The sequence below is a fragment of the Elephantulus edwardii genome, unplaced genomic scaffold (genome assembly GCF_000299155.1).
Source record: "Elephantulus edwardii isolate Elephantulus edwardi_28Jun2011 unplaced genomic scaffold, EleEdw1.0 scaffold00002, whole genome shotgun sequence".
NCBI lineage: Eukaryota > Metazoa > Chordata > Mammalia > Macroscelidea > Macroscelididae > Elephantulus > Elephantulus edwardii.
Window position 1 is genome coordinate 37,281,725 of NW_006399752.1, and position 9,038 is coordinate 37,290,762.

The window sequence follows — 9,038 nt, forward strand, 5'->3', positions numbered from 1 at the left end:
GCTCGGAGGCCGAGCGCACCTTCCTGCACATGGGCCGCACCATGAAGGAGGACCTGGAGGCCGTGGTGCAGCGCCTCAAGCCGCTCTTCCCCGCCGAGTTCCACGTGGTGGCGGCCTACGCCGAGAGCTACCACCAGCACTTCGCCGCCCACATGGCCGCCATGGCGAAGCTTCAGCTGGACAAGCGGGACACCTACATGCTGCTGCTCTGGGTGCAGAACCTCTACCCCAAGTGAGCACGGGTGGACTGGCTGCGCGCGGGTGACCACACTGCCTGAACCCTCTTCAAGGGACTGGGATCAAAGGGAGGGGCTGGAGTAAAGGGATTGGGCCTGGCAAAAAAGCCTAGGTCTGAAAGTGGGTGGGCACATGGTCTCATGAGGGAACGTCACTTGAAGGTGGTCTGAGTAGAGGTCCTTGGGACTGAGAACACAGGAGGCGGGGCAAAGGCTCCAAGGGTGGGGTTTGGGCACGCTAGGCAGGATCTGAGTTGGACCTGGATAGGAGCAAGGCCTGCGCTAATTCACTTTCCATTTGAGATCTTTAATTAACTACAGGAAGGTGCTAACCGTATTACGAGCTGGGGAGACTGAGGCACAGAGCATGGCAGGGGCTTTGCCACTCGTTTATTCAATTAGTGCTTTCTGTACTCTCAGCCTGGGCATGGGGTGAGACAGACAGAGGAGACAAGGGCCCGGAAAAGCCCAAAGCTGGGGGGTCATGAGAGAAGCCTGCCTCACCCAGGGGCAATCAGTCTAATGGGTGAGAAGAGCCAGGAGGGAGAGGGAAGGGCAGTCCAGGAGGATGCTGGACAAAGGCCTGGACAAGGGTCTGTGGCTGAGCCACGGGACATTCTGGGAGCTGTGCGGAGCTTGTCAGTGGGGCATTCTCAGGAAGAAGTAGCAGGTGGGCAGGTCAGGTGGTCTGTTTGCAAGACCCCTGCCTCACAGGGTGGTCCCAGCTGAAACTGCTCACGTGCTCATGGAGGCTCCGGGGACCCCAGCCCATAGATCTCATGGCGTTCCTGCTAATTTCACAGGCCCCTGGGGGGGGGGCAGGGAGGAGGGACATGGACTCTTTGGAAATGGCCAGCCCTCATGGGCCCAGTTCTTACTGCAGGGCCTAGTCTCCAAGTGTGGAGTTGGGATGAAGGGAGTCTGGGTGGTAGCCAATCAACAGTGTCTGAGAGTTTCGGGCACGTTGGTGAACAAGGCTCGGGTGAGCTAGCAAATACCATGGGTTCAGTTGATCCTGATGGTCATTCCTGAATGACCAAGGAGGGTACAGTGGAGGTAGGAGCTGGACAGTCAATGTGGCAGAGGAAATCCTTCCCGGACAGGGGTTTGGGGCATGGCCCAGCCCTAGGCGAGTTCCTTCTTGCTTGTGACTCACCAGGAAGTGCTGGCACTGGGTCTCCTGCTTTCCTGTCCCTGTGACCTCAGGATCCCAGCCCAACGCCAGTGGTTTTAGCTAGACAGGGACCCTGGAGAAGGCAGTGTTCCAGGAACATAATCCAGACAACATGGCCAGGATGTGGGGAGCAGACAGACATGGCTTTGGCCAGGGGACCAGAGAGCCTGCAGGCAGACACAGGGCCCTGAGGCAGTGCCAGGCTGAGCAGGTGCCCCAGGAACTCTGGGACCCCACAGAGGTCACTTCCTGCCAAACTGGCCACATTCTGGGTTAGGGTGCAGGGAGCAGGAACTGGAGCACAGTGCTGGGGTGGTGGGAGCTAGGAGGGAGGGCAGGACCCTGGCTTCAGAGGCCTTGAGGAGGAGTCAGGCTTTATCTACAGGAGAGAGGGAGTTGATGGGAGTAGGGGTTAGACCTGCATTATCAAAGGAGGCCTTGGGCCAATGGGTGGAGATGGCGTCACTGAGGGTCAGAGCTGGGGCAGGGAGACCCGAGAGGGGAAGAGGTGATGGATTTTGGAGACTTTGGGGGGAAGACTGGATGGGGCGAGGATAGGAGGCAGAGGATGCTCTCAGGCTTTCCTGAGCCAGGCTGAGTGGTTGGGGAAGTCGGGTCAGGGATGGGGTCAAGCCCTGGGCCTGTGGGATGGGGACTTTTCCATTATGGGCTTTGGTGTGACGGAAGGTGCAGCGTGATGCAGTCCCTCACAGAGTCCCTTTGCCCACAGTGACATCATCAATAGCCCCAACTTGGCGGGTGAACTGCAAGGGGTCAAGCTGGGGAGCCTCCTTCCCCCAAGGCAGATCCGGCTGCTGGAGGCCACATTCCTGTCCAATGAGTTGGTGAGTTCAGGGTGGAGCTGGGGCAGGAGCAGCGGGCAGGGGACAGACTGTAGGATGGACTGAGAGGGTTGGCAGGGTGCATCTGGGACATGGGACCCAGAAGCTGAGCCCCAGCAGCAGAACGTCCTTGGTCTCTGTGGGAACCCCTCTGTGGGGACCGCTCTGGAGCTTGGCATGTTTGGGCCAGAGGAGAGAGACCACTACAGATGTTGTGCAGGGAAGTGGCTCAGTGCTGCCTGGGGGAGGTCAGCCCCTGACTGGTCGGTTCCCCTCCCAGACCAGTGTGAAGGAGCTGATGGCCCGGGCCCTGGAGCTGGAGTCGCAGCACTGGGCCCAGGATGTGCCACCACAGATTCTGAATGGCCACTGTCACAGCGAACTCGCCATCGATGTTATACAGGTACCAGTTCTTCTCCTGTGCACAGGTGTAGTCAAAGCCCACACCGGTGCAGTGAGTGTGAGGTGTCGTGACCCCATCACTCCTAAACCTGAGTCCTGAACCCCTCCAGTGTCACCCCTGCCCACCACCCACCCCCACCCTAGTCCTGCCCCACCCAGCTCACCCGTTTGTCCCCACAGATTGTCTCCCAGGGCCAGGCTAAAGCTGAGAACATTTCTGCTGAACTTGGGGGGCAGATGAGGCAGTTGTTGCTGGTGGAGCTGGCTGCATTCCTCAGGAGGTGGGTGTGGGTGTGGGTGTGGGGTCTCTGCAGCCTGGACCTCTGTTAGTGCCCCAGGTGGGGATCTTCCAATATATCAGCCCTTATCTTCCTGCTCCATGGTGGTGGGCTATCTGTCTGGGCAAGAGTCCTTCCTCCCTGCCCAGTCCCCTCCTGGTTCTCTGCCACTCAAGTGACCATCCACCACTGCCCCCTGTCTCCCCTCACCCCTCACTCAGGTTCCCCATGAGCTGCCTTGCTCTGGGAATGAGGCTCTCATCCTCCTTCTGACACTATTTCACTCCGAGGTCCTTCCCTTTGTAACCTGCAGGACTCCTGAAGCCCTCTCTTCCCCACAGTGTCCAACTGGGAGGGACTGGGGGCTGGTGGTCCACCTGCAGGAGCCCTGAGTCCCCGGGTCTGCACTGTGGGGAGTGAACAGAACAGAACAGGGCAGCTGGGGGATCCCGACACTGGGTTGGCCCCATCCTGAGCGGGCTTCTGCTGGTTTTCCCAGCTACCAGAGCACCTTTGCTGAGTTTCTTGAGAGGGGCAGACAGAAGAGAAACTACAGGGACAATGTCATTGCCAACATCAACAACTGCCTGTCCTTCCGGTGAGGCTGGTGAAGGGCCTGGAAGTGTCAGGATGGAAGAGGAAAGGGTCTCAGGGAGGTAGGGGTACAGGGTGGGGACAGATTGGAGAACAGGAATGAGTCTGGAGCAGGGGCTGGGGTGTCCTCTGGACCTCATCTGATCCCCTAACAACCTACAAGGTGGGCAGTTAATGACATTAGCAAACTGATGCAGGAGTGGCTGAGCTGGGGGGCAGGGTGGGCACTGCCTGGGGTAGAGGCAGGCATGAGAGGCCCTGGACCTGAGCCCCAGGGCGTGGGAGCCTTTAAGGTTCTAGAGTGGGGGCATGGTTTAGGAGTTTCATCCGGGGCTGGCTGGGTCCCTGGGTGTGGGCTGGTGTGACCTTCCTGCTCCACCTGCCAGGACGTCCATGGTGCAGAGGTGGCAGAGCCTACAGGACACCCACAGCCACATGCTACGCCCCCTGGACGAGCTCAAGACCCGCGGCTTTGATGTCCTGCTCCAGAGCCTGTTCTTAAACTTGAAGGTAGGAGCGTCTTGCCCTTTTGGCAGGGTTGGGTCGGTGTCCAGGGGGAGGAATGGTGGGAGCTGAAGGGGAGGCTGGCTCCAGGCTGTGGGGAGGGGGGATGCTGGGCATGGGAGCCATGGAACGTTCTTGGCCCCAGTGCTGCTGTGGGCTGAATGACAAGGAGCATGGAAGTCATGGAAGGTTCTTGACCCCAGTCCTGCTGTGGACTGAGTGAGCTGGTCCAGGTCTGGAGCCGTCACTGGGCCTGGGAGCCATGAAAGGTTCTTGACCCCAGGCCTGCCTTGGGCTGAGTGAGCTGGTCCAGGTCTGGAGACGTCACTGGGCCTGGGAGCTATGGAAGATTCTTGACCCCAGCCCTGCTGTGGGCTGAGTGAGCTGGTCCAGGTCTGGAGCCGTCACTGGGCCTGGGAGCTATGGAAGGTTCTTGATGCCTCCTAGCTCTGTGCTGAGTACGCTGGCCCACGTCAAGTGGGCAGAGGGCTTGGGTTTCTGTTGGAGTTTCCTTGCCTTTCCCCTCAAGTTTCACACATTCCCTCCACTACCCCGGCCCACCTGCTGCCCCTGGCCTGCCAGCACCCCACCCAGTGTCCCTAGCTGCTGCCGACACTGCTGCTATGGGCCATGAGTTGGCAGAGCACCTCCAGTCTTAGGCAGAGGAGTGGGGTGGGGTCTCCTAAAGGAAGAGGATGGGGTTCATTGCCCACCCTGGCTGGGCCCCATTTGTGCCCTGTATCTCGTCAGTGGTGGAGGCCCAAGTGGTGACCTTGGGTGACTTGGCAGTGGCTTTCGAAGGCCCAGCCAAGCATAAGGACTTGTTTATGCAGGAATTTATTTGTGAGGAGGAGGCCTGGCAAGGGCGTGCAGGAGGCTGTCTGCACTTCTCTCCAGCTGGGGAACTTGGAGAAATGTACACAAAATCCGCCCCCACTTCCTGTCTGGGAACTTGGATTTGCATTCCCGTTGGAGTCCTCGGTCCCCTGGGGTTCCTCCATCACTCACCCCTGTTGCAAGAGGGATCTGTGCCTGTGGCTGTGTTTGTGCGTCTGTGGGCGGTGGCCCCAACTGGCCAGCTCTCATATCCTGCTTCTCCCTCATACAGCCGCTGTTCAAGAGGTTCACACAGACCCGCTGGGCAGCCCCCGCGGGCATCCTGGAGGAAATCCTCACCGTGGTGGCCCAGAGGCTGCCTGAGTTCTTAGGACTGCAGGAGTGTCTCCTGGAGGTGAGGGGTATGGCTGGGGGTTGGGCAGCAGGGGGCAGATTACACACACACACACACACACACACACACACACACACACACACACACGCACGCACGCTCTGGCACCCTTCTCCCTGGACTCTTATCTTGGGTTTTGAGGCGCTGAGGCTGGAGGTAGTGAGCTCCCCGTCTGCACTGGCTCACACCACCCTGTCTGACCCCCAGGAGCTCGTGGGGGTCGTGCACCTTCACCTGGTGAAGGAGTACATCATCCGTCTGAGCAAGCGACGCCTGGTCCTCAAGACCCCAGAGCAGCAGCAGCTCCTGGCACAACACGTCCTCAACAATGCCGACCACATTCAGAGCTTCTGTGCTGAGAAAGTAAGCTGCCCGCTCGCCCCGCCCACCCTCCCACCCACGCAGGCTCCAGGACAGCCCCTGGGGGAGGGGCAGCATCCCCACAACAAGACCTGTGTCCACAGGGCTCCAAGGCAACCTGGCTGGACCCTGCCCTCCCCAAGCTGGCTGAGATCATCCGCCTGCAAGACCCCAGCGCCATCAAGATTGAGGTGGCCACTTATGCGACCTTGTTCCCCGACTTCAGGTGAGGAGGGGAGCACGGTTAGGTCTAAGCAGCCAGCGGGGTCCTGATAGATGCCACATTTGTGGTCATTCGCCTGGAGGGGCAGAAGCAGTGGACTTCAGGCTCAGGGAGTTCAGATACTGGCTCTGATGATGCTGCCGTCAGGGATTTGTTCATTCTGTCCTCACTTCAGGGCTCAGGACCCTGAGAGGCCAGCACTCCCTGTACTCATGTTAGATAACTCCTGGTGTGTGGCCAAGGTGACACAGCTAGTCAGTGGTAGATTTGAGATTTCCAAGCCTGGTAGTCTTAGCTTCTCCAAAAGGGAATATAAACATATGAGAGACCAGGGACCAGCTAGAGGACATGGCATGCGCGTGGTGATGCCAGCACCCATTACTCTGCCCAAGACTTCCTGGATCCACATGCCCTGAGTCTTGGGGTGATCTCTGCTCTAGAGTGGAGATTCAGCTTCTAGATGTCTGAGGACCTGATGAGCCAGGGACTTTTTTCCCCTTTTTAGGCTGTGTAGGGATTCACTAGGGAACATTTACACAGGTATTGAGTTGGGTTAACCCAGTTTAGCCTACCCTAGCTCCTGACTCATTCATTTACTTATCTACTGGCCTGGACAAATACACACACTCACTTGTTTATCCATCTATCCATCCAACCACTCACCTGTTCATCCATCAGTCTGTCCACCCATCAATCTACCTACTTGTTCATACATCTTTCCATTCACCTACCACCCATCTAGTCATCCGTCCATCCATCCATGTGTCCTGTAACCATCTGTCCATCATTCCATCAGTTCATCCTTTCACCTGTCTATCCATCCATCTACTAACGTCCACTCATCCACCCAGTCATCTGTTTATCCATTCATCCATTGATGTATCCATCCACCTACCCACCCACTCATGTCCATCCATCCATCCATCCATCCATCCATCCAGTCATCTGTTTTCTGTCCATCTATCCATCCATCCATCCATCCATCCATCCATCCACTCACTTATCCATCCATCCATCCATCCATCCATCTTTCCACTCACTTGCCCAGTCATCCATCCATCTTTCCACTCACTTGCCCAGTCATCCATCCATTCACCCATCTGTTCACCTGCCTATCCATTTACAGACTCTTCCCCGCAGTTACCTAGTCACTTCCTAATAGCTGCCTTGCCCTCTTTTAGGCACTGAGATTCAGTGAGGCACACATAGGCCGGGTCTCTGTCTTCCCTCATGCAGCTTACAGTCTAATGAAGACGAGCAACAGGAAGGTCGTCAGGCAGTTGCAAACTTGCAGCTGCAAACTGTGGGAGGTTAGAACCAAGGTGGTGAATAATAGGAGTTGCTGACTAGACAGGGAACTGGGAAGGCTTTGGAGAATCGACATTTTAACTGAGACCTGAGGGGATAAGAGTTTCTGGAGAGTGGATCTAGGAGAACATTCTAGAAGGAATTGCCATGGCAAAGGCTCAAGGTGGGCTGGGGCTTGATACTCTCAGAGCCTGGAGGACAGGGGCTGATGGGAGTACTGTGGCAGCAGATAGAAGTTGGAGAAACTGGGGTGAGGTTGGAGTAGGGGTGTTGGTGGCTGGTGCTGACAGATGATCTCTTTCAGCAAAGACCATTTGAGTGCCATCCTGGCCATCAAAGGCAACCTGTCCAGCAGTGAAGTCCGGGGCATTCGGAACATCCTTGACGTTAACATAGGGTCGAGAGAGTCCACTCACTCCCTATTTTCGCTTATAAAGATTGGTTAGCTCTTCCTACCGCCTGACCTGCTTTGAATGTCCATGGGCACCACCTCACTGCAGTCACTGCTACATCGGAGACAGCTCGGTGGCTCCTCACAGGCCTCCATCTCCTGCTGCTGCTTCTGTCCAGCACAGGCCACGACTCAGGCCCCGGGGCAGCTGGAACCACAGGCCCCTGTGTGCCTGTCCAGCGAGGACAGGAGCAGCTATGGCGAGAGCCAACAGGACATCAATGAAGACAGAACCCTTTCTAGATTACAGTTCATCTTATGTGCAGAGAAGGAAGGAACTAGGAGGTAGTGTGTGGCCAGGGCTTGGGGATCTCTGGACATCCTTCCAGCTCCCTGAGGCTGAAGCTGAATCTCATCATCCTCTTCCTCCAGCCCCAGGCTGGAGCTTTGCCGTGTCTGTGGACAGAAGATTTGAGCAGGGCCTGGAAAGGTTTTTAGATGCTGCACATGGGGGAAGGGGGGGACTATGGGGTCAAAGAGTGAGCTGGGGGGAAAATCAGCATCACAGATCCCTCTAGATTGCCCTCTTGGGAGACCGCCTACCTAAGTGTCTTTCCACCAAGATGGTTCTAAGTGGCCTTGAAGCCATTACAGCGGGGCCTCGGCCTCCCATGTTCTCAAGATCACCTGGGCACAGCCCTCTGAGGCTCTCCCCGGGCTCTGCACTAAAGCTACCCTCTGCAGAAAGTCCGAGATGAGGGTTGGAGGAAGTCAAGCTTGCCCTCTAACCCCTGAGATTCTGTATGAGTTTCCTACTGCTGCTGTAACAAACTTAGTGACTTAGGAAGAGCTCATTTTCTCACATCTTAGAGGTGAGGACTCTGAAATGGGCCTTGTAGGGCTAAAACCAAGATATTAAGGTCGTGTCTCTTCTGGAAGATCCAGAGGAGAATCGGACTGTGAGCCTTTTCCAGCTTCTGGAGGCTGCGTGCATCCTTTGGCGTGTGGCCTCCTCCCACCTTCAAAGTCGGCAGGGTGAACTCGGTCCTCACGCCACCTTTCCTCTGGCCCCTTCTTACATGTTTAAGGATCCGTGTGATGACTTTAGGTCCTCCTGGATAACCCGGGGCCCTCTCTTGTTTTAAGGTCACCAGGTGCCACTGGATTGATTCCAATTTATAAGACAGAGAACAGGCCCTATAAGGTTTTCTCAGCTGCAGAAAGTCTTAATGGAAACAGATGACCAGGTTTTCTATCTCATAGAACTGTTGGTAGATTCCATCAGTCAACTTTTCAGTGGTGTTCAGATGCTCAACCACTGGGCCACTGGGGCTCCTTGGTTACCTGACTAGCACCTGACTCTCACTCTTGGTATGAAATCTAACAGCCACAGGTTCTAGGGAAGAGGATCTGGATCTTTCAGAAGAAAGACCTTCATCTTGTTCCTGTCCTCTGGGACCCTCACCCAAGTGGGGGTCAGCACTGGGGATTCCTCCTA

At 56.6% G+C, this 9,038-nt stretch overlaps 1 protein-coding gene across 1 annotated transcript in view; it reads left to right on the forward strand.

The window, feature by feature from the left end:
• Positions 1 to 7,595, forward strand: part of TNFAIP2 (tumor necrosis factor, alpha-induced protein 2) — an 8,722-nt gene extending 1,127 nt beyond the window's left edge. Inside the window, exons 3-12 of the mRNA XM_006879186.1 lie at positions 1 to 232; positions 2,141 to 2,255; positions 2,533 to 2,655; positions 2,835 to 2,935; positions 3,432 to 3,530; positions 3,913 to 4,036; positions 5,139 to 5,261; positions 5,466 to 5,621; positions 5,723 to 5,844; positions 7,454 to 7,595. Of these exons, the coding sequence (XP_006879248.1) occupies positions 1 to 232; positions 2,141 to 2,255; positions 2,533 to 2,655; positions 2,835 to 2,935; positions 3,432 to 3,530; positions 3,913 to 4,036; positions 5,139 to 5,261; positions 5,466 to 5,621; positions 5,723 to 5,844; positions 7,454 to 7,595 (1,337 nt within the window). The remainder of the gene's footprint in view (positions 233 to 2,140; positions 2,256 to 2,532; positions 2,656 to 2,834; positions 2,936 to 3,431; positions 3,531 to 3,912; positions 4,037 to 5,138; positions 5,262 to 5,465; positions 5,622 to 5,722; positions 5,845 to 7,453) is intronic.
• The last annotated feature ends 1,443 nt before the right edge of the window (positions 7,596 to 9,038 follow it).